We start from the raw sequence: 27,775 nt of genomic DNA on the forward strand, positions 1-27,775 counted from the left end.
AAGTATAAAATATTTAATTTATCCCTGATCTCATTGGGTTGGCGTGTCTCGCGAGATGAGTGTAGACTCCATAATGCACACTGCACACAGACCCCTGGTTAAGCTCTTGGGGCGGGACGTGCCCATCAAGGTAGACATATGTGTGTTGCATTATGGGTCGAGCACTGTTGGTGCACTCTGTGCTGAAGAGCCATATGTGCCTAGAACCAATGTTACAGATGAAGACTTCCTGTAAACAGTTTCCCATGTAAAGCAATGCTGTAAAGGATAGCCTCCCACCAACGTAATTGTATTTGTACAACATGGTTGATGCAATGTCAAGTGTTGTGTAGAACTTAAACAGTGGTTCAACTTATGACGAGGCTGCTGTGTTGCAGAAAGGTACGAGTGTTGCACTAGACACAGATGAAAGTTGTTTAAACTTACCATGGCTCTACTACAGCATGGGGGCTCAACGAGTTCTTACCAAACGTCAGTGTCCTCATCCAGGCACAGTGGCGCTGATTTAATGTTTTCTGAGCACAAGAAAATGAGATGTGCGTTTTGCAGCAATCTTAGGCAGACGTAGCCCAAAAAACGCTGCTTTAGACGTTTTTGTGCTTACTTCAGCGAACAAGCTGAGAGTTCCTTTCACACTCTGGTCATCCTGCTACTCACTCGTGAGGGTCACAAGGCACTGAGGGGGGGGCGGTGATGCGCAGATCCGTTCAGCCGAAGAGCCAGGTCTTGAAAGCCTTCCTGAAGGTGTTCAGGGAGGGGGCGCGTCTGATGTCTGTTGGTAGCTCGTTCCAGGTCTTGGCTGCAATGTGAGAGAACGATCTTCCGCCTGCTCTGGCTCTGTGGATGCGCAGGGTTTCAGCTAGTGCAAGGTTGGCAGATCAGAGGTTTCCTTTGGGTACGTGGAAGTTTAATCTGTCGATAAGGTATTTGGGTCCGTTGTTGTGTATGCATTTGTAGGCGTGAGTGAGGATTTTGAAGGTGACTTTCTTCTTCACGGGGAGCCAGAGGAGTCTCCGCAGGCTGGCTGATGTGTTCGTGCCGGGGATGCCGAGGACGAGTCTGGCCGCGGTGTTCTGTATTGTCTGGAGTTTGCAGAGTAGGGACTTGTTGATGCCGGTGTGGAGAGTGTTTCCATAGTTCAGTCTGCTGGTGATGAGTGCATGGGTGATTGTCTTCCTTGACTCCAGGGGGATACATTTCAAGGTCTTTTGAAGGGTGCGGATGGTGTTGAAGCAGCTGGACGTGACTGCGTTGACCTGTCAGTTCATGGCGAGTGATGAATTGAGTATGATGCTGAGGTTTTTGGCGTGGTCTGAGGGGATTCGGTGGTCTTCCGAGGGCGGTGGACCAACAGGTGTTGTCCCATGCTGAAGTGGTGGTTCCAAGGATAAGGACTTCTGTCTTTTCGGCGTTGAGTTTTAGACAGCTGTTGGTCATCCAGACTGCGACGTCTTGCATTCCTCTCTGGAAGCTGAGTTTTGCGGTGGTGGTGGGGTCTCGGGTGAGGGAGAGGATGAGCTGGGTGTCATCGGCGTAGGATACGATATTGAGGGTGTGTTGTCAGATGATGGTTGCGAGGGGGGCCATGTAGATGTTGAAGATGGCACTCTTTTTATGGCAGTTTTGTGGACCTTTGAAAATTTTTTTTTTATTTTTTTTTTTTAGTTCAGTATAAATTTAAAAGAAAACTTCTCGCATGGTGAGATCGACATTAAACTGGGAATTTCCATAATCAACCACTTCACCAGAGTTACTGCCCTATGTTTGCCTGTCTCCCAAAGTCCACCCTGCTTACCAATTTATTCCTTAGTAATATGTCTCTGCTTGTGTTACAACCATATGAAGCTCTCTCTGCTGTGCTTTGAGAGGCTTTTCCGAGCTTGCTTTTGGTTCAGTTTCCCGAGTTAATCATTGTCTATGTCTTGTTAATGAGCAGTTTTCTCTGTAAACCCATTCCAGATAGTGGTGACTTATCTATTGGCATCAACTTTAAAGCATCCCCATTTACGGGAATCTTCTGTTCACTGCTTGGGGCGTCAGAGCTTGAATCCTTGTCTATGGGCTGTGAAGGAAGTGTTTTTTCTTTCCCCTTATCTGTTGTTGTGAGATTTATTGATTTAATGCTTTCTGAGGAACTAACAGCACTGTAAATCTAAACTAATGGCATTATAGCTCCATATAAATCTGATAACACACACTGAAGCAATACCGATGAGCTGTGGTAACTACTCTCCACAGTATTTGTGGACTCCTCCAGGTTATATGCCTTCTCTTATTCTCCTTACATCATCCCCAGTAATCGCCCGTCCTGTAATTTTCTTGTGCCCGAAGTGAAAAATACATATGAAGATAAGATATTAGAGTTTGAATCCCTGAAGCTATAGTTCTTGAAGGTGTTGGCCTTCATCCACCTCTTCAGTGCTGTCATCTTCTGATGCTCCCACATGTTGCTGAAACTTTAGTTGGGTGTGTACTAATTCCAGGAAAAGCTAAACCGAATTTACCCCCGCCACTTGTGTTGTCATACATTGGTGATGTGCTGGTTACATTGTGTCTACGTTTTTCAGATGTCTACACTCCGGCTTAAGAGCAAGGCGTAACTGTGGTGTAGCTGTAAATCTAACTTCTGATCATCAATCTTTCAGCTGTTCAAATGTCTTGCAGGTACACTCCCCAGAAACTGGGCTGAGCATCATATTAGTCAAAGGCCCCAAGTTATGGAGTACATTATTATTATGCCCTCAGTTTTGAAGTTTGTGATCCGTCTTGATGATTTCATTGTTTGACAGTGAGCTCCCCACTGGAGTCTCTAGGAGGAGACTACTCCTGAAAACCAGTGTGGTGGCTCACCAGCTTTCCCATGCCGTCTCACCCATTGTAGTGTGTTGAGTGACTGCACCTGTGAAGCCTTGTATTCTGCACATTTGGGCATCTGCATACTGAAGTGCATACTATAGCCAACTGTGCTGTTCTCTTGGCCCGCATATACCTCTTAGAATTTGGCACTTTGAAAGGCTTCCTTGGTTTTATCTCAAATAGTGTCTCAAGCCAATTCTGTTAAGCATTGTGCCGCAGGAATCTTGGAAATAGTAAGGCTGCCGTTTTTAAGTAAAGCGAAGGGGCTTTCAGTGAAATCTTCCTACTTAAATAACCTGAGCAGCAGCCTGCTAAACCTGAAACTGAGTACTAGTAACCTGGGAGTCCATTCAGTGAGGCCCATCTTTAATTCTTCTGAACTTTGAAATCAGTAGTTCTATGTGACATGCACATCTCAAAATGAACTAATCTTCTTCTTGCTCCTTCTTTTTACAATAGGAGAAACACCTGGATTGTGCTTTTACCTAATCCCCTTTGCTATTTGTTGTGGCTGTTCATAGGTCTAGCAGAAGCACTGTGCTCTTAGCATTCAGTCTGGAATTGGGTCACACTTGTGACATCCTGCCCAGAACTAGCCGTGCCTTGGCAACTGGCAGTTTGAGGATAAAACAAATGTTACCCATGTAAAATCGATGAGCAGCGGAAAAGGTGAATTAAAAGAACTGCAACTCTTGAAGAGGAGTAAGAGAAGGTAGTGGAGTCTTTATACAGAACCAACATCTTGTTTTCATGTGCCAGCGTATGTAAACACAGGCACTCACTGATGCCGTTTGTATACATTGCAAGCACAAATGCGTTTTATCACAATAAAAGACTGCCCTATTGGCTTTGCCAATGGTCGCAGAAAAGTTAAAAAACAGAAATGTGCTTTGTTTAGAGCCCATAAAAAATATGAAGAATTATAAGTGACAACCTGCCTGATGATATGCCGTACTTTCCAATGGAAGCCCTTCCTGGAAGATGAAATGCTACCTTGCACTATTGGCTATTTGGTGTAAGAGTCATCTACCTGTGGGTGGATCCGAATACTTCTCTGTGCAAATTTAAAAAAACATCTTAACAATAAAGTTTGTACATTGCTGCGCTGTCAAGCCAGGCCAAAGGATGGTTCCAGCGTGATACGGCTCATGAAGAGAAGGGCAGACTTTTTTTAATTTTATTTTATGACTTTATATGAGCTTGGCAAAAATGTAGTGGATGCCATTTTGCGTCTGTGCATTTTCCAACTTTTTGTGTGTTTGGTTTATCAAGCTCGTGTACTATCATTACAGTGTGGATTTTTTTAACTTTATTCGGTAATTTTAATGTTGGTTGTGCTCCTGAAACTATGCCCAATCCTGTAGTGGCTAACACTGGTTTTATTGTGGTTGATCACTATCTCTCATGACCATGGGCAAAAACAGTGGAGAATGCCCAAATGGTTTGGGCGTGACCCGGTGTGTGCCAGAGATGGCTGTGGCATTGTAACCCCAACTGTACCTCGCCGATGAAGCTGAAACACATCTGGGTAACTTTCTCCTATCGGGGTGCTTGTATCCCGGCAGTTCAGGCTGTACTGGCCCTTTTAGGAAGTGGCCAAGACTGAATTGAATGCAGCTGGGTGCTGGCTAGAACAGAATAAATAAGATGAAAATGATGGAATGGAATGTGCATAGAATAATTATCAGTGAATTAGGTCAATTTATGGATTTCAATTAATTATTTTTATGCTAAGTGCGCCAGACCGTTCATCCTTTCCACGTCCTAATACACTAGGGTCACTCCCCGCCTTGATTTCCTCCAGCACAATTTAATTAGAAGGCACACCCAAGGTGACGCAGGTACAATTTTATTAAATTCTTCTAACGTTTTTCAAATCATGGCTGCTCCTGTTTTTTAATATCAGTGAACCAAGATGTTTTCGAAAGCGCTCTTGGACGCCGTGCCGCACTCTCCGCTGTATGGAGCATACTCTCTTCTGATTAGTTAAATTGGATGGTTAAAAATTGGATTCCCTGGTTGGGTTTGTTTGTTAAGCAATGGTCTGTATTATGCATTAAGGAGAACCCCCCCCCCCCCCCTGTATATTCTTTACACCGGTTTGACCATAATAATTTTCATTGAGACTGGAAGCCTGGGCTGTGAGACCTTCCTATGCACGACCGAATAGTCAAGTTATTTGTTTTTTTTGGTCTTGTATTACATTGCACTTGTTTTCTCTGTTTTATGTAGCTCTGACGTCCATCACTCACATGCTCAGTGCTTGATATGGAAAAATAGAAGAGCGTGTACCCTGTACCAGAGGACCTTCTTACTTCTGAGAAGTGCTGGCACTCTCCACTTAAAAGTATTACGCCTTTGTTGAGAAGTATAGGTGCTCTCCCTCTCAAAATAAAGAAGTGCAGGTACTCCGTTCCTGACAGTCCCTGCCCATTTAAAGCACTGTACTTGCAGCCCCTCCTCAACATAGTGGTACTCGATCTAGGCTTTGCGCCACGTTTTTATATCATGAGTTTGTTTTGGAGAGATGTTGTCATTCCATGGGTGTGTGCTCAGCACTTGAACGTCCAGTTTTGATGCGCTCTTCATCCGTGAAATAGTTGTTCATTACCAGGATCGGCTTCCCAAATAAAATGGCCGGATTTCATTATCTTCTGTAGTCTTGGGAGAGTAGATTCTGACTGGAGTCTTACCAGTTACAACCTCAAGAGAGAAATGCAACTGGGATAAACCATGCCTACGTTCACAATCGCTTTTTGTTGATTATTTTGGTTTATCTGCAACAAAACTGCATTGCATGGCATGACTTAAAATGAGCTGGTTGTGTGCAAAGTACATGAAATTAACTAGGACTAGCAGGAAGTTGCACTACATACAATAAATTCGTACTTTAGTCTTCATGTTTTTTTTAATTGTTGTGGCCAGATCACTCTTCCCCTTGGTTGCCTTTTAGCTTTCTAGTAATGTTGGAGAATTATTGTACAACTTGGTGAATGACCGGCCTACCGGACACTAAGGCGCTGGCAGATGGGCCAGCATGAAACAGGCAAAGTGTTTTTTTTCATCACGTCCCACACATTGACCCTTTAAAGCCAGCCCTTCAGGCAGTGCCAGAGTGCCTGATAAGCCAGTCCAACACTGCTGGTTGCACCTACAAACTTGACAGCACCCAGCAGATGATTAGGATTTAAAGGTGCCTGGCGCTTCCCTGATTTAAGTCTCCTTTCGAATGACTGCTTTTGGAGCTTGTGGTGGAGATTGTGTTGTCACTGCCCCTTTTAATGTTTTATGTTTTGACCATTTTCTGATCAACTACTCCCTCCTGTTTTATCCACTGTGGTTCGTTACTCGTATGGTGAGTCAATTTGTAATCGCCTCCAAAGGCTAAAGTGTAGAGTTTTTATCGATGCCTTTTTTTGGAGTTGGGTTGAGTTTGCTGGAAACTCATGGTATAAAAATGTCAACTTAAGTCCTTCACAGTGGCCCCCTGGCGCTTCATCTGCTGCTGGTGGGTACACAGTGGCTTGAAGCACGTATTCAGTATGCACATAAGTGGTTGGGGTTGGAAAACTGAATTAATAGCACAATTCAAAAATAAATGTTACTTAGAAGGAAAAATCAAAGTGCCTTTCTCTGTTTGTTTTCGATATTTGTTTCCAGCGGTTTGGGTGTGTTCCAAGCAATATTAACTTATTTAAAAAAAATGTTAATGCTACAGCTCCCGGCCGCCCCTCCCTAGATACACTTTTTTTTTTTACTAGTACAGACTTGTTGTGTAAATGCAGTTATACAAAGTAGATTCCATTTGTAGCTGGATCTATGATTGAGTGAATATTGACCTTCACTTCCACAAGTCCTTCAATCAATGTTACCTGTTGAAGAGGTGGAACCTACTGGTTATCATCACTTGAGACCAGGAGAGACCCGAATGCCCAGGGATGATTTGTTCCTTGTTGTATTCTAAATGTCAATGAAGTGGAAGTAATCCTGACTTGGGCACTTTTGTATGATATGACTTGTTGATCTGTCACAACCGTTAAGGTCTTTCACGGTTCAGAGAGATCTTGCGTTTGAGTTCAGTTTCGACTGAATGTAGTGGTGAAGCAAAGAGAATTAAAGTCCATGTAATAATCTGAAGCTAACCTATTTCATCAGATGATTGCAGTTCCTGATTTAATGTTTTAGACTCAGACCCTCCTCATGGCCGCTGGTAGACCACTTTTGTTCCAAAATTCCTGCCACACATCAGTTGAACATCATGGGTGATGGCCTTACTTTCTGGGGCTTAGAAATGTTGCATTGGTTCCTGTATGGATATGTCCTTTTTATGCCCACTGTGCTCCATGCTGGATTTCTTGCAGCCCGTAAACCTTGACTTTTTGGGGCGAACATCTTGCCATGATCTTAGATTGGTCTTAAATGCCTCTGAGTTTTGGAGCCTGCCGTGCTGACTAACCTTGCCATTTAATGTTATCACTAAATATCACATTAGCCCAGGTATGTGGCTTGATGGATGCGCCTCACCTCTGCCCATTAAAGTAGGTTCAGTAGTATTTGTCAGTTTGAACTTTGGACTTCGCCATCTTGTTATTGCTGCAGTTGCTTACTGTACTGTTGATATGAACTTTGTACAAACGTACGTGCAATATCCTTCTCGTTCTGTTTTGTGTCATCTGACGCATGCTTTATATAAAGTCCCGGATACTGTGTCCTTCTGAAAGGAGTGCTGTTCAGTCACTGTTGGCTTTTTGGCTCTAAAGGTAGAGTTTTCAGCGTAAATATTTATCTTTCACTGTAATCAGGTCACTGTGTTCTGAGAAGTGTCATTTGAATGAAATCTAGGACTGTGAGCCATGTCTGCTCTCTGGATTGCGGCCTATGGCCTGCATCTCCCACTTTTCTGGTTTCTCGCTCCAACACTTCCAGTAGTTTCCCTTTAGAACTTTGTAGAGATTGCTCTTCACTCAGCGAGCTCTCTCTCCTCACCCCCTGTCTCCAACCCTCCTATTGTGCTCTACTGCTGCCTACGTCTTTGGGTTTCCGATGTCTTGAAGGGATGACACCTTGACACACAGACCATATGAAGTGCTAAATCTTTGGTCTGTGTGGCTCCATCTGATGCCACTCCTTTGGGGACATCCAGTGGCTCAAGTCTCTTCTGCAGCTTTTTGCTCTCCCACCAAATCGACCCCAGGCACCCTACTAGGGCTTCCTACTGCCTAATCCCTGGCAATGCTTTTCATGAAAGCAGCATACGAAAAATCCTTCTCCAAAGCCTAAAATAATCTCCCTTTGACAGATCTCCAGCCAGGGAGGTGTTGACTATTCTCCTGCCATCGGGGCCTGCCGTTTTCTGTTCTCCTCTTGTGTTTTTTTAATATATTTTTTTTTTATAAAGAAGTTCTATATGTGTCGTAGAATTACTTTATGACATTACGTAGTTTTTAAAAGCAGTTTCAGGAGTCTTCTTGGGACATACATGTGGGTAATCTGGATGGTAAGGGGGACATGAGTGAGCTCAAAAAAATGCAAATTGAGTGAGTTGGAGGCAAATAATTATTAGGGATTGGGTTTTACTGCAAAGCAAGAAGCAATCCAGCCAAAATTGGGAGGAAGCTAGGTCCGGAAGCGCAGGATTAACAACACTGAGTTTACTCGCAAAATGGCTCCAACAGGACAGTTGAGGGCAGAAACCTCAATTCAGTCCTCGCAGGATCACTGAAAGAGAGCGCTGATGTTTAAGGCAGGGGCCACCAGCGTAGATGGGGTGTTGTGGTGTGACAGGGCCAGCGCCCCGAGTCCGCCTTCCGCATTCTTGTGCACAGTTGACGTGTTGCCCTGAGTGAAATTAGGAACAAATAACAAAGCAATTGAAGGAATGCTTGATTTAATCACTGCCAGTGGCGATCGCTCAGAACCACTTTCCAGTCCAAAGATTTTCACCCATTGTTCCTTCAAATGGGCCTTAGTTCTGCTCCAATAGGAACTGCCCCACCTAACTGCTGTGAATGTGCCCTTAATTACCAGAGGCCGAAAATAATTCAGACATTCCACGCCTCACTTTTTTGTTTTTCTGAGTTCAGTTTTCACTTTCCACTGGTATTTAGTGGGACCGTGGGTACTGTTCTTGTGCTCTCTACAGTGAAACGCTTCTCCATTCCAGTAGCCTCGGGCTATTATGCTACACAGCCATGTGTGACAGTCTTTTATTTCATTTTTTCTGTCACTTAGGCGATGGTCAGCACTTGCTTTAACATGAAGCCCTGCTCCAGGCCTGCAAGATTGGAAAGCATTATATATTATTTTATCTTTGCATTCATAAAGTGCTTCATACCGCTGTTGTGATGTGAAGTGGTCGCCACCGGTACTGGAGGGAGGAATTTGATTCTTTTTACCTGGAATATTGCATTACAATAGATTTGATGGGGTGCCTTCTGAAATCAAAAGTCCCAGCGGCTTCTAAGGGCCAAGTTCTGTAAACGAAGAGGCCTTGTAGGCACTGATGCTTGCACCGCCGCCCTCGGATGGATGGATGGATGGGCGTGTGAGTGGGGTGGGCGCTTTCCAGCTGTGAGAGATGCAGCCCTTTCTTGGCGCTCTACCACGCTCGGTCTGTTCTGCAGTTGTCAGTGTTGTGGTGTTTTTCACAGTTTCATTCCTGCGGGTGTGCTGCCTTCATGGCTATATCTGAAGTGTGACCCGCGCCCGGGCTGCTGCCTGCCAGGGGTGTGATGTGTGTGGAATGAATGAAGGCCCCCACCACCGCCCCTGGTGGGACTGAGCTCGGCAGCGTGTGTCAGGGAAGGGATGTCCGTCTCGGAGGTCGCCCCTCGCCTCCTTCAGTGCGCTGGCTGGCTTCATTCACAAGGGACGGGCTGCCCTTCCCTCTGCCCCCCCCCGTGATGCGCTTGCACTTCCCTCCTCGCGCCTCGCCTCTGATTTCGCCTCTCTTTGCCTCCTCAGGATCACGTGAAGACGGTCCGCCTGACGCTGCAGAATGGCCCCGCCGGAGACCGAGGTGACCCCGTCAAGCAGAAGGTAGGACCCGCATGCAGAGGAGGGGTTCAGGGGTTCGGGTGCGGGGCCCAGTACTTAGCAGGCCCGGCGGGAATGGAGACTGTCGCTGTCAGTGTTCCTTCACCTTGACCCTACATTGAGTGGCCCCAGAGAGTACTCCGTTCTCCGGATATAACACACAAGAAACGGGGGTTTGCTGCATAATGAATGTGTACATGCACATGACTGTGAACCATGCCGGCACAGGTTTCTGCCCTGCAAAAACGTATCATTCTGCCAGCCCCCACACCCACCTTCCCTCCCTGCAGCTCCATCCTCTCCCTCTCTCCACCGTCGTCTCTCCCTCTCTCCACCTTCGTCTCTCCCTCTCTCCACCTTCGTCTCTCCCTCTCTCCACCTTCACCTCTCCCTCTCTCCCCCTTCACCCCCTCTCCCTCCAGCCAGAGTCATGGGGTTTGTTTTCACAGCCACTTGTAAAACTTTTTGGGCCCATACATAACTTTTTTTCTGCTTTATTTATGTAATTATTTACTTTTCCACCCATCAGCTTTTCTGAACTGTTCATCATAACACATGCAAAGCACATCTCTTATGACATGAGTGTTAGGGCGTTAGGGATCCCCTTATCTGAAGCTCTTTGGGACATAAAAATACTTCGTTTGATTATTTTCCGCGTGTCAGACAGCACATTCTGAGATGTGAAATGGGTCCTTATTTGGTGAAGGAGACTCCCTTGCTTTGGAGAAATCCTTTCATGGTGGGAGTAAAAACCTTGTATATTACTGGTAGCAGCTGCTTTACCACAGCACTGCTTCATATGCACATTCAATTGAAGGCTTTTTGTTGGAGGGATTTAAAAAAATAATAATAATAAATTTAAAAAAAAACAGTAAAGCTTTTTCTGGGATTATTGCACAAGTGTTGAAGGATTTGTGGCTCTTTGAACCCCTCTGGATACAATGAGGCGTGGCCTTCTGGGAAACGAGCAACCTATTGAATGACACATTTTCCCCTCCCCCTTTCTTTTCCTCCTTGATCTATGTCGGAAATGAACCAGAGGTAAAGAGGTGTTGTAAAGTAGGGGTTGTGACGTTATTGTATAGTAAACTCAGCAAGTGAGGAGGCTGAATGAATAATGTAATTGAATTGCTGTAACATGAGATTCTAGTTGTGCTCCTGAGGAATTAGCTTTACAATGGCGTTTGTGTATTTGGGAAACTCTTTCTGAAGAAACTATTTTCTTATGCCTTTTTTTTGTCCTCAGCCGGTGGGAAGAGCCTTTGCTGTGGTCTCCTCCAAGCCAGTGAACTACGGACAGTCCCTTGATTCTGAGTTTGTCAAGTCCACAGATGGTGACGAGGAGATCATTAAAGTGAGTTCTAAAATATATATTTTAAATGTACTCATTTATTTATCTTTTATGTTATACTATTGCATGATGTGTTTATTAATTAATTGGCAAAGTAGTTACACCCTGTAATATGCAAATTCACATCTTAGGCTGAAGACCTAGTGATCTAGTGATCGAATATGCCCAAATATGTGGGCACTTCTGCAAGCAGAAGACGGTGGGTGCAGTGTTTATGCTACACCGAACAGCTACACCTCCATATTCTCTCTGTATGACCCTATAGACCTTGGAAAACCGCTACCTGCCAGAATTGTAGATCCTGAATGTCTTTGTTCCTGTAAGAGTGTGTTATTTGTGCCTCAGTGATTGGTCTGGATTTGCTTTGGGGTGGTTATTCAAGGGGAAGCTCTTAGTGGATAAGTAAGTGGGTATCTGTGCCCCAGTGGGAAAAGTGGTTCTGCACATCTGACTCCACCTCTGTGGAGATGCAGTTGCTGTGGTAACTGCACCGGCTCCTATGGAATTACCCATCCTCTCTAGTGCTGGATGACCATCTTGGGTGAGGTAGAAGAACTATTTGATCCACAGCTCTGATTGTGGCCGCTTTTCTTGATCTGCTGGTGAGCAGCTGCCAGGATCCCCGTGACTGGAGGGTGGGATTAAGTTTGGTCATTCTGTAAGTTTCAAGAATGGCATGTAGGTTCAATAGGTTCCCTCTGATCTTGACATGCTCCTGTGGTGGGATAGCTTTATAAATGACTTGCCGGCCTTTATTTCAGGTTTACCTCAAGGCGAAGGCTCAGGACAAAGCGAACCACGAGTGGAATGTGAGCCAGCTGAAGAATGAGGTTCGTTACATCCAAGAGGTGAATATGCGTTCACATACTGTCGCTGATACCACCTACAGGCGCTAGCGGAGTATGTTTCCTTTTGAGTTCATGTCTTTGGCTATCACATGTGCACTATGGATGTTTGTGGGCATTTGTACAACTGGTTCTTAAATTTGCTGGTCTCATGAGTGTGGAATGTGGTGTCCTCCAAAGTATAATCATGGTTGGCATAGCAACGATGTGGTTAGCTTTTATGTTCCACCGTATGACCTGCCCTGCACATTTTGCCATCAAAACGTGTTCTTTCATAAAATGTGTGTGATTGAAATTATGTTCACAATATTTGACTGGTCTATACTGTTGTTTTAGTACCTTGATAGCTTTTTGTACCAGAAAAACTCCCGTGCCTCTTTATTCCAATTGCAGCTAAATGCATTTGGTATTAAGAAGACAAGACCTTGGTATATGACTTGTTTTGAAATCCTTTCTATTGATTGTGATTGTCTCGGACCACGGCGCACTGATCGGCTCTCTTCACTAGTATATGAGGAGAACCTAGCCCCAGCCATATGAGACTAACTTACTGTAGAACACGACAAACATTCCTGTCTGCAGTCTTCAGAAAACCACGCAGACTTGGTGGTGCTCCAAACCACTCCGCTCAGTCCAGGAGTCATTGCTTATAAATGGGATAGTTGTCCCAGTGAGGTCTTTGCTTTATATACACTTTAAAGAAAACCACAACCTAGCCTTCTTCCTCCAGGAGGCATTGGGTGCTGCGTAGATCTGGTTAGTCCAGCAAAGGCAATTTAAATATATCTTTATGGACCGCTATCGCCTACATCAGCAGCCACCTAATCAGTTTGGCTGTGTTCAGGTAGAGAAGCTTGATGTCTACTATCAGTCACTGCGAAGTATTTCCCTTTTTTTTGGTGATTAGTGTATAAACCTTTTATAAAAAGATATCCAGTGATAATGTTGTGTTCTTTCTCCCATGCTGCCTCTGTTGCTGCTATTCTAGAAAGCCTGTGGTTAATGCGCAGAAAAATGGGTATAAGGAAAAACCTCACTCTAAGGGTAGTGGGGAGACCAGTAGCTCGCCTTTATCATTGACTTCATGCATGGACTAGGCTTTGTGAACATGTGTCTTTAAATGTAGAACCAACCTCTACAACGAAGTCTATAATACAGATGGCGTTAAGAGGTGCAGAAGGTTTAAGAATCCGAGATTGGTCAGACGGGTGACCGATTAGTCAATACTGACCATGCAGACTTTGTGGGACCAAAAGACGTCTAAGGAGCGGTCCACAAAGAGGGAGCAATTAAGGTATCACACAGGAGCAGGACTCCTATCTACCCTCTGATCGTCATACTATTATAACGTTACAACATTATACTACAGAGGGAGTGCACTACAGATGACTGACCAGCAGACCTAGAGATAATTATATTAATACTGTTGTACATTGTGACCTCACCTGGGGAATTGACTAGTTTTTGAGGCCACCTATCTGTTTATCTAGAGTGAGCAATGTTCTAAAGAGAGATACATGAACTTTAATCAGTCTTGTTTAAATGTAAATATTTTTCTGGTGTAATTGGAGTAGCAAAGTCTAGCGTATTACTCCAGCTATGGTTTTATCAGCAAGGCACTTGGGTCAAATTTCGACCGGGGGAAGGATGGACTTCGGAGTAATACAAGTGTGCATGTATGCTTATTAGTCTCCATTTCTACTGGTGTGCTCCCACTCTTGGTAAAGGTGGCTTCAGGGGGTCTAACCGTGCTTTACCTGAATTGACCGCAGAAGTCTAAGGATGGGTGGTGAGCTGCCACCTCTCCTAAATCTCTGGAGACTGAAGAAAGCAATGGAATTTTGATAATACTGCAGAATTGCCAACAAATGTCATCCACGGCTCTGTCCTGATGTGTGGCGGCAGGGATATTTTACTGTGCTTCCAGCACTGCTCTGTCTCTCTTGGTTTGAGAGCATGGCCAAGTCTGTGCGGAGGACACAGCCCATGACTGGTGTGGGGGAAGGTGGAAGAAAGCCATTTATTGCAGTTTGGGGAGTTACAGAGGCCGGTGGGAAAGGGAGTTTGGACGTCTGGGATTTTTTTTTTTTACACATGTACACCAATTTATATGCAGATATGTAAATATATTGGTAAATAGTCTATCGTTATATTGGGCTGAAGAGGAGGGGAAGATCTGGTGGAGGTGCATTGAGGTAGTTCATTTTTTGAGCTGGTTTGGTGTAGCCTCTTTCCTCCGTTCTGCTGATCAGTGGGGTCAGCTTGGTAGGGTGGGTCGGTGGGCCATACAAAACCTAAACCAAAATGTTGATGGTTTCAATTTAGCAGCTGTATTTTTTTTTAGTCTGTAAGTCACTTGGAACCCTTTGGTGGAAAACAACTTATTGGTAGTTACCAATGGATCATTGGGAAAGCCCAGTGTTACCTCACCTGAAGTTGCTTTTCCAGCTCTGCTAAAACTTCTGAAAATCGTGCATTGTGGGTGGGAGGGAATGGGTTGAGACATGATCGGCAGTCTGAAGCCTTGACGCAGAGAGGGCTTGCGAGTCATCGGTGATCTACTTCCGTTGTGATGGGCCATGAGGTACCTGTGCTCAAATCGAGCTAGGTGCTTCCAGAGAGGGACTCGCAGAAAGGAAGTTTTCACAGAAAAGTTGGCAAATGCAAGCAGCAGCGTTCCTGCAGGAGAGCCTGGGGCAGAATATAGTTCAAAACATCCGGGAGAATTGCAAGGAGGGAGGGAGGGACGAGGGAGGGGCTTGAGTTGTTCTCATTGTTTATCGCTTTGAATGCCATCCCTATTCGGAAGGTGCCAGATGTAATCCACAGGTTGTGACTCCATTTTTAGCTGAATGGTGCTATCTTAATTTTTATTACAGTTGACGAGGACTAACAAATGAAAAATATATAAAAATTTGTTTGATATTTAAAAAAAAAAAAAACTTCTTGGGGTAGACACATGGCCATAATATTAAAGCAAGAACGAACGCGTAGAAATCAGGGGTTTTGAAGGAGTGATTGCACTAGGCAAGACTGCTGGATAAGTTGGCCTGGCAGCCCCGTCCTGACATGAATTCAAGTATTTATACATCGGCAACTGAGGTGCAGAATCAAAGGTATCATTTTTTTTGTGTGAATTTGATTAAATACTGCTTAACACTTGTACTGCAGATCATTTCACACAAGAACTTTTAATTGTGTGCAGTTCTCAAATAAGCAAAACAGCTGAAAATGTGGACCTTTAGGTTCATCTAGGATTACATGTGATTAAAAGAAAATGTGATTGTAAAACAATAAACCAACTTCAAGATGTTGCCGCATCTGTGTAGCTGCCTCGTGCAAGGATGGCTGGAACTTTCCTGGGCACACTCTCATCCTCTGGTTGTAAGATGATTACAAATAGGCTGCTTCCCCGCAGCAGAAACTCATTTGATGGGAATTCTCGAAGCAGTGTGTTTGGAAGATGTCAGCGACTCCTCGCTGAGGGTGGCATTCCTGAGCTGCCTGCCCATCCCACCCCCACATGCACACATTCCTGCTGTCTAGACCAGGTGGTTAGTCATGCCTTGTGCTAACCGCTCACCAGGGGAGCAAACAGTTCCACTTCAGTGCAATGCCTGCCTGCAAGGTGTGCTTACTGCTGCAGCATTCCCGCCACTGTTTACTGATTGTCTGTCCCACCCTGGTTCACTTTCTCTGCTTCCTAGAACTCAGTGCTGCTGTTCACATGTTTGCTTCTACATTGTGCTGACCTCCGGAATCTTTCTGTCCCACAGGCTCGGACATCCTTGAGCAGACTGCGACAGGACATATCGCAGTCTGTGGGGCGCCAGGCTGAGAATCCGGGCTCTTCGCGTAACAAGGTAATTGGGCAGAGAAGGCCCTAGGTCCATGCAGGCGCGGCTCCTCTGCTGTGGCGTAGGAGCGGCGCCCCACCCCTGAAATGCAGCAGACGGAAGACCAATAAAATGACAAAACTATTTAATTGTCTTTTTATTTATCACGTCCAGTTGGGATTCCAGGGTGGGGCCATGCCGCAGCATCAGCTGCAGGGGGAGGAGGAAGTGCGCATGTCGGTTTGTCTGGCTGTCTTAGGACTGATGAGGCAACACCTGCATTCTGTGTTCACTCTATTCACTGTTGTCCTTCAGCTTGATGTGATCAATATTTTTATAGCTCCTTATACCATTCGTATGGAAACAGAGCGCTTTCTTAATCTAGGTGCAATTTTTGTATTTGTCTGCTGAGCAGTGTGTGTGCAGTAGTTGTCAGTTTAGTCGGTGTTTTCTGGCTATATTCGGAGTCCACCAAAGCTTTTTGAGTAAAAGTGAATATATATTGAACTTGTTCTGGCCAGCTATTTTCCAAAAATTTTCTCTGGTGAATGATGTAGGGTTCTCCCATATTGTGGTAATTCGAAGGCATAGGCGCAAGGCTCTAAGGGCTGTTCGAGCATAGGCCCCTATAAGCAATTTATGGAAGTTTCCACAGACCAGGCCAGCAGCTTTCATGTTTCCCCTGGTCAGACCTCACTGAGTGAGAACGCCCAGAGCGGGTGAGGGCGCGGCACAAAAGATAGGAGCTCCAGCTCACTGCTTTGTACGGCATTGCCGGGGTGCAGCTACCATTGCTGCAGCAGGTGTAGTGGCACCGGGGCCCTGGGTGTGCCCAATGAACCAGTGTTATTGCTGTATTTTACAGCTAATCCGCACTCGGAGGCCATTTTCCATGCTTGCACCAGGGCTCATGGCATCCTTGCTACGCTACTGTGGCATCTGTCTTCTGTACATCTGGTGTTAGAATGGATGCCGCAGAGAGTTGTAGACGGATGGACCACATGTGAAGCTTTCTCTCACTTTTCAGAGTATCATAACCAAAGTATTTCTGCTGCAAGGTTTTTACTCCTTGGGAAATATTCCCTTTCCAACGTACCAACTAAGCTTACCCACCCCTAGTTTCCAAATATTGTGTTTTTTGAGTCATTCATTAGTAAACTAGCCATAAATGTGAGGGTAGTGTGCGAGAATTGCAACGTTTACTGTGAATTCTAGATGTCCTTGTAACACTTCTATTTGTGACATAAGTGGTTTTTGTACAGCACTCACGCAGCCAAGAAGCTTCTTCAAGGCACTAACATCAAGTCAGCAGTAGCAGCTCATTTCAAGGAAGAGAAACATAACTTGTCCCAACTACAGTTTGCAGTTTTGGAAGTGATTGATAAAATTGAAGGACGGGATAACAACAGATTCCTGCTTCAACGTGAAAACAGTTGGATGTATTTGTTGAATTCACATAAGCCTTTTGGGCTCAATGATCGCGTTGAATTCACATGTTATCTGTAAACATTGTGAATTGGCATAGACAAGCGCATTTTGCTTTTCCTACAGGGTTGGGTGCATGAGTCATCCACTATTATACATAGTAGGGTCAGTGGTATCACACAGTCACATCTCACTATTTCATTTTATTTTATTTTCATGTTTTTTACACTTACTTTAGAATTGATACATTTTGCCCCCAAGAGCGGCTGATTTGCGTTTTTTTTTTTTGTAGCCAGTTCAGATACTTTATTGACCTCTTTACGCGCAGATTTAGATATCATTAGGGAGGATTAGGTCGCTCCCATTGGCTGTGGCCCCGACCACGTGATCGGGAGCTCGCCCAATGAGAGCGATGGACACCAAACGCTTGCACAATGGGTTTGTTAAAGGCTCAGTAAGTGGACCGGCATCGCGCTAATGCCGGCACCGTTATTGCGGAAAAGCAAACCGCATAGACGAGACGTGTTTCTTCACGTGTATGAAGTGAGTAACTTCGCATATGCCAACAGCCCGCAATAGTAAGAGGGGTGAAGTCCCTAGTCTAAGCGTTTTCCCATATTGATTTTGTCCTTCGTTTTTTCTTTAGATAGCGTTCTGATTGCTTTAAAAGAGTAGCACAAGGAGTACAATAAGTGAGTGCCGTACTGGCGTTTTTCTTGGCACTATGTAGCACACAGCATGTTTTCACTTGGGTGACATCACAACTTGAGCATAACGTTTGTATTTTGTTTTGATGCGCATTTACAATCATGTATGAAATGTGTTTTTGAATTCGTTATGTTATAATTCCATTATTGATACAGAGTACTGTTATGCCTTGTTTTCAGCTCATATGGTCCCAGATGAAGGTCATAACGACCGAAATGCATTGGATTGACCTAATGAAAATAAATGCATATTCAGAATGTTTAAACTAAGAGTAAAAGGAAGTATCATGAAAAAATAAAGAACATGAACAGTCAAACTTTTGTGTGAAACTTTTGAGGAACGCTGGGTAATCCCCAGTTGGATTGTATAGCAGTGCATCAAGGGATGCTTTCACCTTTTTAGAGGAAGGCACAACTTTCTGTTTACATAAGGCACCAAAGGCAAGAGGTGCCGCTTTGATTGCACGCTCAACTTATAAGAGGAACTATTGAACAGGGACTGAAACTTTACTCATAAAAAAAAGCAGTGCGCTCAGAGCCCCTAATTGTTACACTAATAAAAACATAACATGATCAAAATCGCCTGAGACCGGAGTATGTAAAACTGCACTTATGTCTCATGGCACTCATTCCAAAACGTATCATAAATATTTGCATTTGACATGATACGTCATCAATGATCATAATCTATTGAGTTCCAAATACAATTGATATTCGCAGTTTCAGGCTTCTTAAAGCAAACTTAACATTCTCTTTTTTTTTTAGCTTTTCAGGCATTATGAATTGAATACAGATGCCTATTTTTTTTTAGTGTATGTTTAGAATTGCATCATACATTAACTGCTTTGCAAAGACAGGTAGATAAACATGAGGGGGGCAGTATATTATAAATCATATATTTTCATGCCTATTTGATCACTTTGCAGTTTGCACCTCCGCTACTACTGCAACGGCGAATATGATATGGTTGCAACAGACCATCCAAAGAGGATGGAACATTGTTGTCTGTTAATTAAATCACCATCTGTTTTTCTAGGATATTTTTTTCCTATTTTCTAGGGTCAAGGGGGTGCAGCGTGCGTCCCTTGCGATGGTTATTTACGGCTATACAAAAGTAATAGACAACAGAATTATTAGACCATGGGCTTAGCTCTACCAAAAATTTGGTGAACCTGGTTCCCATATTCACAGTTTGTCTCTTGATCTGCTTTTGCTACCTTCTCTGCTTCTGGATTGTGCTGTTACTCTGATAAGCCGCACCCAGCCGAGTTCTGGTACAAAGTCCACTCCTAGGTTATATTTAAAAGGTGTGCGCTTGAGCTAATACGACTCGCTTTCAATATTCAAATGTAAATGGAAAACGTCAGGCAAGATCTCCGCAGAGTTGACATATAGAGAGTACGCAGTCACTTGGTTGCGGGCTATAGAGTCTGAAGTCTGCTGGCTCATGGCCACTCAAATAAATTAAATTATAGCATGACCTCCTTTAATTGTTGCTTAGTTTCAGGGTTGGTCAAAGGCAGCTGAACAACAACCAGGTGAATCATTTGTTTGTTGCATTCGGAGATTAGATGCGCTGTGTAATCTTTATAATATGAAAAGTACTTGGACCGGGCCCAGTTCCACATTCGATAGTTATGTACACTATGCTGTTTAGAGATTTAAACAATGTACCATGGTAACAGCTGGCTATTACGTACTTCTCCAGTATGGGTGTCCATTAAACCATCTGTCTAAACTAAAGGGTTAACTCTCTACCTTTTAGGGATTAATGGTGACAATTACTCTGTACATTGGACCTTGACAAGTTTACCCTAGAACAGTTACTCTTTTCAGACCTCAAAATTGGTGGTGGTCTCTAAACCCATTTCACAGCCTATAAAAAAACAAAAATAAAGCATGTATTTGTCACTGTGTACGTTTAAACGTTTCATATTTACTTTTAACAGGTTTTTCTGGAAAAGCCGAACGGTGTGCGGCAGCATGGAAGTCAGTGGAACGGTGTGCAACATCATGGAAGTCAGCAGGTCGGTCGCACACATGGATGGGGGATCCCCGGTTTGATGTTTGTGCTTGCTGAACTTAATGTTGCTCTGTACCATCTTACAGCAAATGTTAGCTAGTCGTAATTTGATGAAGAAACCTGGGTCTTTACGGTACAAGTTAAACTTGAAGCCTGGATTATTACATTTGGGGGAAAAACTAAGGTATAATTTGTGGTATAATGGTGTGTGTATATACAAATCTTGAGTGACTGGGCTTTAGGGATGTGGGATCATTTTGTTACATATCTTTTGTTTCAGCAGGGTTCACACACAGTTATTTTAGTGTTGGGCTGTGCAGAAAGGCCACAGAGATAGGTTTACATTGTTGATTTCTAAAAAAAAAAAAAAAAAAAAAAAGCGTTCTAGAACTGAGGTGTGTTCCATGGATAGCCCAGTGTTTTGAACATGGACGTGTTTTATTTTGTGTATTGGATTGAAAGTCCATGCAAAGCAAACCAAAACGTATCTGCTTTATTTGAGTCTATCCTACACTATTTGTGTGAAACATTTTAAAACCACATCTGTTCAGCAACTCAGAATTTTGTGTCACCTGCCTCTGACCTGTGTGTTACCAACCTTTTAGGATGAGGACTTCCCTAAAGAGGATGTCGAAAACATCCGCGAGACAGCCAGGAAACTGTTCACGAAACTCCAGGAAGCTGAAAAGCGGCATCAGTCTGACAAGGCGGCTTTTGAGGTTAACAGTCTTTTCTTTTTCCAATGCTAATTTACAAAATATACTCTGCTGTAATTGAGCCTGTTCTCCATCACCTTAAGTGACTTGTCTTATTTGAAGCTAAACACTTACGGGCTCAACACCCCTGCTTATCGATTTTGAGCATGCATATGTACAGCTTTTGCTTCTGTGTAGATATTGTGGTGAAGCCCTTGGGGCTGAGGTGATATACACATTTTTCTGGTGAATGTTATTCTGTTCTAAAATACCCAGTATCTGGGGATTATAAATGTCCGTTTATTGTCATTATATGACATTAGAATGTTTGAATATTCACACATGTAGAGATGTACCGTTTGCTTATGTTCTGCTGGATATACCGAACATACCTGATTTGATTGGGCCTTCTTTGATGTCCTAGGGACTGTAAAGTTTAACCCCCTTCTGATACTCCTGTAGGCCACCAGACTTTTAAAATGGATTCACAGGCTACAAGTTTGCAATGCTGTAGTGCATGATGTTGCATCAGAATGTGTGGCTGCAGACTTCAAACGTTTACCAGGTCTTGTTTACTCCATTATAAAATCACAGAATTCTAAGAAACAACCTTCACTGGAGTAGGTTATCTTGATGGATCTGGGAAACATGTGATCTTTGTGGCTGAATAATTTGTGTGTAAATTGTGGCATCTGTGCTGTTAATGGGGATCATGTTTTGAAGCTTTGCAGGGTGCTCACATGTGGTTAGGTGCCTTCCTGGAAGGCTGTCACATAATGGTCTTTCTAACAATTACAGGTGACTCTTAACCACTATCAGAAGGAGGTGGAGCAAACAAATGTTGCCCTGAAGAAGGCCGAAGATGGAATGGCTCAGAAGGAAGGGGAAGTGGAGGAACTCCATAGGCTCATGTCCGGGATGGAGAAGGTAGGATCAGCTGCTATTCATTTGCGTGTTCTCGTTTTGTGGAGGTGAACTCTGAATTGTAACCGTAGCAACACGTATGTATTGGTATGATAGTTGGAGGTCATGGGCAAGTTAGCATTCAGAACCCTGCGTGCTCTTCAATACTAATCCAAGCAGTGCCGCATTTATTTTGCACAGTAAAGTGCACACATGAAATGTTTTGCAAAGCAGTGGAGGCGAGAGGGTTGTCTGATCTGCTGCTCCTTGCTGGCGTTCTGTAGCTGTTGCATATTTGAGTTCACTTCCTGGCAGGAAGCAGCACCACACTACAGTTTATTTGGGGTTTAGTCTGACTTTAGGGGTTATTGAGGAGGACAGCAATGGGTTTGGAGTTCATCTGAACATTACTGTAGGAAAATTGTGCTATTTCCTGACTTAACATTGGTTGATCCCTCTTCCTTGATATAAATTGAATGACTTATAAAAGCAGTATTGCCAGGCCATAGGCCATTACCTCTGCATCACCTAAAACGGTAGTAAACGCCCATGTATTGTTTGTATATGAGCGGAGGAGGAGGCGGCAGAGGGAGTGGAAAACCCATTCATTTACATCAGAAGTGCAACAAAAGGGATAACCACAGGTTTCAATTAACTGCTGTCTTTAAGCCGCGACAACTAACAAAACCGGTTTCCCTTCTTCATGGCACAAGCACTATGGGGGGGGGGGAGATATTGCAAAGAGGAGGGTAGAGTGGTGATTCAGCAGTGTGTAGTATGGCTGTGGATGACGCGGCCTCTGGCAACTTGGAGTAGTCATATGAATCTGTACTGAAGCGTCCTACATAAAGGACCAAGTGCCACACATACATAGCTGTTTAAACAAGATTAAATGAGTTCTAGGAAACCACCTTCTTTCTATGTCTTGTGTAGGCTTATGTTGGCCAGGCAGAGTTTCCCAAGTCCTTAGGCAGACCAGGAAACTGATGCCGGCTGTGTAGAACAGCACAATGTCTGCTTTGACACGCACTCTTTTCATGCATGTAGTGCTTCTTTTGTTAACAGTCACGGTTTGCATGCGTTCATGAGAAGCTTGTAGAAAGGAAAAACATGAAGTAACACATTCAGCAATAACCAGACCCTGCAGTACCAGAGACTACTTTGCTTGCACTTCTTGCAGCATAGGTGGGGTGAATTGCCCTACATATAGATTTACTGTATACATGTGTTTCTGCCAGGTCTCTGGTAGTGAGTCACCACATTCAGACCAGCATTGTTTCACTGGGTCCTGAGCATGTCAATGAATCATGTATTTTTAAAATGGGAAAACTATGATCGTTCACTACTTGAAAACTAAATTGTTTCTTCTAATTTTGTCCACAGTTCATACTTCTAAATTCTCCCTGTCCTTCTGTTTTGTAAGACTTTGTGTGTAATGTTTTTAAAATAATACTCCTGTTAAACAAGGGTTGGCAAAGCTAATTGATCTCCTGTTTTTAATCTATTGACTTAGCCAATTCTTTTTGCAGATGCTGTGTTGCAACAGCAAAATAAAGGAAGAAAGGCGCTATGCTGTGTCTGCTGCAGGTCGCTGCATCATTGTATAGACATGCACGTCACAAGGCATACATGCACCTAATGAATGACGCATGCACTTTTTTGTTTATTTACTTATTAAAGACAATGGGTGTCATTTGGATCTGTAAATCAAAAAACAATAATCATTTATTTGCTTTAAAGCACTTTATGCTATGCAGAGAGGCGTGCCAGTAAATAGAAGCTGTTGGGATGTAAAATAAAGTACAGAGGATCGATTGTGGCGCAATGGAGGAGCGGGTATGGGAGAAGCAACTGGGAGTATATGTGTGGTTCATGGTGTTGGGCCTCAGGGGAACCCGTATGATGAGGAAATGTCAGGGTGGGTCTGTGGAAAGGAAAGGATGAGCTTGGGGAGAGGATGAGAAAGTAACAAGAACTACACAGGAGCAGATGTTTGGGGGATGGGAAACGGAACACTAGGGATAGAGCTAGAAAACACTTGCACTTTCAGAGAGGGCTGAAGGATAAGAAAATAGTAGTTCCCTGAACATTAGTGGAAGGTTACACAAGTCTTGTGCCATACTCTGAACGTCTCTTGCCAAAATATTACCGAAGGCGATGATCTGCACAGATACAGCTGACGGTGGAGCTCTTACCTAGTTTTTAGAGATTCATCCGCTTTGGCTAAAAAAAAGGCTACTATGGAATGCCGGTGCTTGCTGAGACGCATGGCTTTGTCCACCATCTTATCAAGTACAGGTGGTCATTTGTTGACAAATGTGTTCCTCTTCCCCTGTAATGCAAGAATCCTACAACTTCGGAGTGATTAACCCATTCCGTGCTACCATTGGCGGACGGCAGCACTACCTCTCCAGTTCTGCCGTCGGCCAATGGCCGACACGGCCCCGCCCGTTTTACGGAAGTGGCGCAAAATCGCGGCCGCCGTTAAGGCGTTACGTTGTATGTATTTGTGTTGTATTTCTACATTGCATACTTAGCCACAACGCAGTGGCGATATGACAGTCTGTGTTTTTGACTTTGTGAATGTGCACGTGGATGGACTGTGAAGGCAGGCGTGCAACACCCATTGGGCTCACGGTGCTTCAGCCCCCCGCCGCCCGTCGTGCCTGTCAGCCCGGGCTGACACAGCTTCACGGGCAGGCGAGCATGTAATTGCAGCCGCACCCGAGTACTTACCAGGTCTTTAAAAGACCATTTAGTTGTAAATGAGGCTTTTGTTGTGTGGTCACCCCTTCTCACAGCCACTTTGTCCGGGGTTGGAAGAGTTAGCCCCCCGAAATATTTTCACCCCCCCCCCCCACGAAATTTGGCTCTAGTTGCCCGCCTGTGTGAAGATCGCCGGTCAGTGATGGAACATGTGAAAATCTGATCACCTTTCCCATGGCCTGGTGCTCAACAGCCTAGTGGTAGCTCCGTTCGGTGCAAGTTAGCTTAAGAGTGTTTGATGGGCTGAAGTTTTAGGCACCAGGCTGGCTTTTCCATTGCACCTGACTGTGCTTAAAAGCTTGTTGGCACATCAACAGAGGTTGTCTGACTCCTTGACCATTCAGGCCTTTGAATTTCTAAAAGAGGGGTAGCTTTGTCTTGCTATTTCTGCATAAATGTTTGGCACCACTGGTAATTTTCGTGTTTGAGCTGCGGTTCCAATGTGTACTCATTTGTCTGAGAAGAAATTGTTGCTTATGGACCACAACTTGTATAGTTTGTCTTGCTCCAAAACACTGTGTTCAAATGTCATTTACTTCTGCAGGAGCACCAAGATTTGCTGAAGAAGATGAAAGATGGTGAAATGGAGCTGGAAAAACTGAGAGCCCTGAAGAAAGCACCACAGCAGGATCGGTAAGGACTGACCTTGATTCTGTTGTCCTGGAAAAACTGGTGGCAAATTCCTCCTCATTCAGCAGCTTTGTAGGAGGAGCTGTTGTGATTGAGGGCTGCCTGATGAGTGATTTGGGTGTAACTGGAATCATTAAAGCAGTTCAGGGATGGGTGTAGTCTGCACATGTGGCTTTTTGGCAGCTTTGAAAATATTGCTTGCATTTGTGCATTAATGAGAACCTTGCAGCATTAGTGCCTATGGTTACCTGTGAGAAGGAAAACATGTGGGGTGAAGATGTCCTGCATTGGCTTACAACTTTCAGTCTCTCACTTCACTTGCAGTAAGCATGAATTACTGAATAGCATGGACAGTAAGGGAATATTTTATTCCCCTACAGTGAATTGTAGAATTGACAATGCATGTTCCCCGGTTTATGGTCCCTCCTATTTCTCGAAGGTCTGTCCAGCTTGAGAAGGAAGTTCAGACGTTGCGTGAAAAGATCCACCATCTTGATGACATGCTGAAAAGCCAGCAGCGAAAGGTCCGCCAGATGATTGAGCAGGTGTGTGTCAAAGATTTGCTATGTGGTACAACCTACTGTATTTGTTGAAGCTCGGCTTCCAGTAGAGTTCACTGCAGGTATTAGAAGCCACTAATATGTAAAGGTAGACCCGCTGTCTGTTCTTTGAATATGTCCTTTATGGATTCTGAACTTGAGTGCAAGTAGTGTCCATGTGCTTTGCTTGCAGTTCCATTGCTGTAAAATGCATGGAGTGCGACTACCAACTTGGGTCCATTTTACTGTCCGCTGTTCCTTGTGGTTATTTTTCTTTGTTATGATGGCAGTCTATGGAAAAGACCAGTGCACTTCAAGACCAACTCTATGCTGGCAGATTTTGGTGTCCCCCATTGGATTGTTAATGTGAATGCTGCATGTTATCAGTATAGCAAATATGTGGAAAGAGGGCAATTACAAGCATATAAAAGCACTGAGTAGCACTCCTAGATTGTAGCTTATTGCAGTTCAGATGAACTCTGCTATATAGTTGGGGTAAGGCTGTGTCATGGGGCTGTAGTGGGGCGGCCGAGTGGGATTTTAGGAGCGATGAACTTTAGAACGTACAGGCATGGAGACGGTTTCAGGCTGGCAACTAAAAATACATTATATATGAGAGACCAAATGCAGGCCTCTGTCCATGTCGCAGAATGATGGTGATGGCCAGCGTGACTGTTGGGTTCTTTTCTGTAGACCTTGAATGCATGGCAAAGCAGCTTGAACATGCCTCTTCTTTTACTGTTAACAGCTTCAGAATTCGAGGTATGTGATTGATGAAAAGGACGCGATTATCCAGGATTTACAGGAAAAGGTGGCTCTCCTCAGCGCTGAGGTAGGTGTGGGCTCCTTACATAGCATCCTCCTGTAGTCTTTTTATAGAGCAAAAGGTACATCAGTGACATTTGTTCCTGAAATTGTAATCCCATTTAAACTAATGCTGCAAATAATTCCATAGAATAGAGGTAGTCCAAAAACCTGTGTGCGCTTACTGTTATGGCCGCAGCCGGCATTGTAGTGGCTTCAGAATGTGCACATTTACCGTCTTTAAAATTATATTTGTGGCATTCATTCATTTGAATATTGTTTTGCTTTACCTCTTTCCACTCTCTGCATCCGAGAGGTCGATGTACATCCAGATCTACCAACCCCCTTAACCCAGCAAGTACTTCACCAAGATAATATCGGACCTCATCACCCCCGACTCTAAATACACCCAATACACATTCCTTGGAGACTCAAACCAAGAAAATGAAAGGCTTCCCTGACGCACTCCTCCACACCCTGGACATCAAGCGACACATCGCTGAAAGCACCCAGTCCAAATGTAACACACACGAGCTCATTCTAATGTCCACTCCATCAATCCAGTGCAAGTCCCCTATTCCAGGTGTTCACCAACCACTCCCCATCCTCTTGTCCTTCCTCGTCCTGCCATGTCAAGGGAGGTGGGGTCAAAAACAGCATTCACAACTTAATAACCTCTCCTCTTCTGTCATGACCTCTCCCCACAATCAACCGTGTTAGAACATAGGGAATTGCACTCTTAGTATCTGCATATATGATATATAATAAATGAAAACATATACTTGTCTGTATTGCTATTTATCTGGTGTGAACCTAGCTGTAAAGCAACAGAGCGCTGTACATTACACAAGGTATCAGGAGACGATCTAGAAGATTGTGTACATTAAGTGGTGTTTGCACAAATAACTTTTACTCACAATTAGGCACGGGAGATTACGTGAATTGCCCAAGATCACATAATGTTATGTCTAGCGGCACAGCTGTGATTCGAACCTGGGCCCCCAGGTTCCAAAGTCAGTGGCTTGAGCCACTAGGTAACCTCTGTCTGTCTTTATCTATTACCACTGAATGTGGGGAGGGGCCATTACTCAGGAGAGGCCAGCCTAAAGTGGGTCACGATGACCCTCCCCACCTCAGTAAGCATTTGTAAAGACAATTGGGTTTGTTTATGAACTGAAAGTGCCTCTTCAGTCACTGATGAGGTTAGGTGACATACATGCGCTCATCTGTGCACTCATGCATCCACCAGCTGATTCATTTGTGCATTCACCCACTTACCCTTTCGCAGTAAAACAAACACTATCTTTAAGAATATGGAAGATAAATTAAAATGATAGCAGTATTAAAAAAGAAAATATGC

General features: G+C 44.1%; 1 protein-coding gene across 2 annotated transcripts in view; it reads left to right on the top strand.

The window, feature by feature from the left end:
• TUFT1 (tuftelin 1) overlaps positions 1 to 27,775 on the top strand; it is a 51,602-nt gene that overhangs the window by 13,932 nt on the left and 9,895 nt on the right. Inside the window, exons 2-11 of one of the 2 annotated variants that reach the window (XM_078669647.1) lie at positions 9,820 to 9,894; positions 11,138 to 11,245; positions 12,004 to 12,072; positions 15,864 to 15,950; positions 20,005 to 20,082; positions 20,684 to 20,797; positions 21,572 to 21,700; positions 24,987 to 25,075; positions 25,512 to 25,617; positions 26,360 to 26,443. In XM_078669647.1, the coding sequence (XP_078525773.1) occupies positions 9,820 to 9,894; positions 11,138 to 11,245; positions 12,004 to 12,072; positions 15,864 to 15,950; positions 20,005 to 20,082; positions 20,684 to 20,797; positions 21,572 to 21,700; positions 24,987 to 25,075; positions 25,512 to 25,617; positions 26,360 to 26,443 (939 nt within the window). Of the gene's footprint in view, positions 1 to 9,819; positions 9,895 to 11,137; positions 11,246 to 12,003; positions 12,091 to 15,863; positions 15,951 to 20,004; positions 20,083 to 20,683; positions 20,798 to 21,571; positions 21,701 to 24,986; positions 25,076 to 25,511; positions 25,618 to 26,359; positions 26,444 to 27,775 lie in introns of both variants that reach the window. The other variant, XM_078669646.1, reaches the window with a different exon arrangement.

Source organism: Lissotriton helveticus, chromosome 12 (genome assembly GCF_964261635.1).
Source record: "Lissotriton helveticus chromosome 12, aLisHel1.1, whole genome shotgun sequence".
NCBI lineage: Eukaryota > Metazoa > Chordata > Amphibia > Caudata > Salamandridae > Lissotriton > Lissotriton helveticus.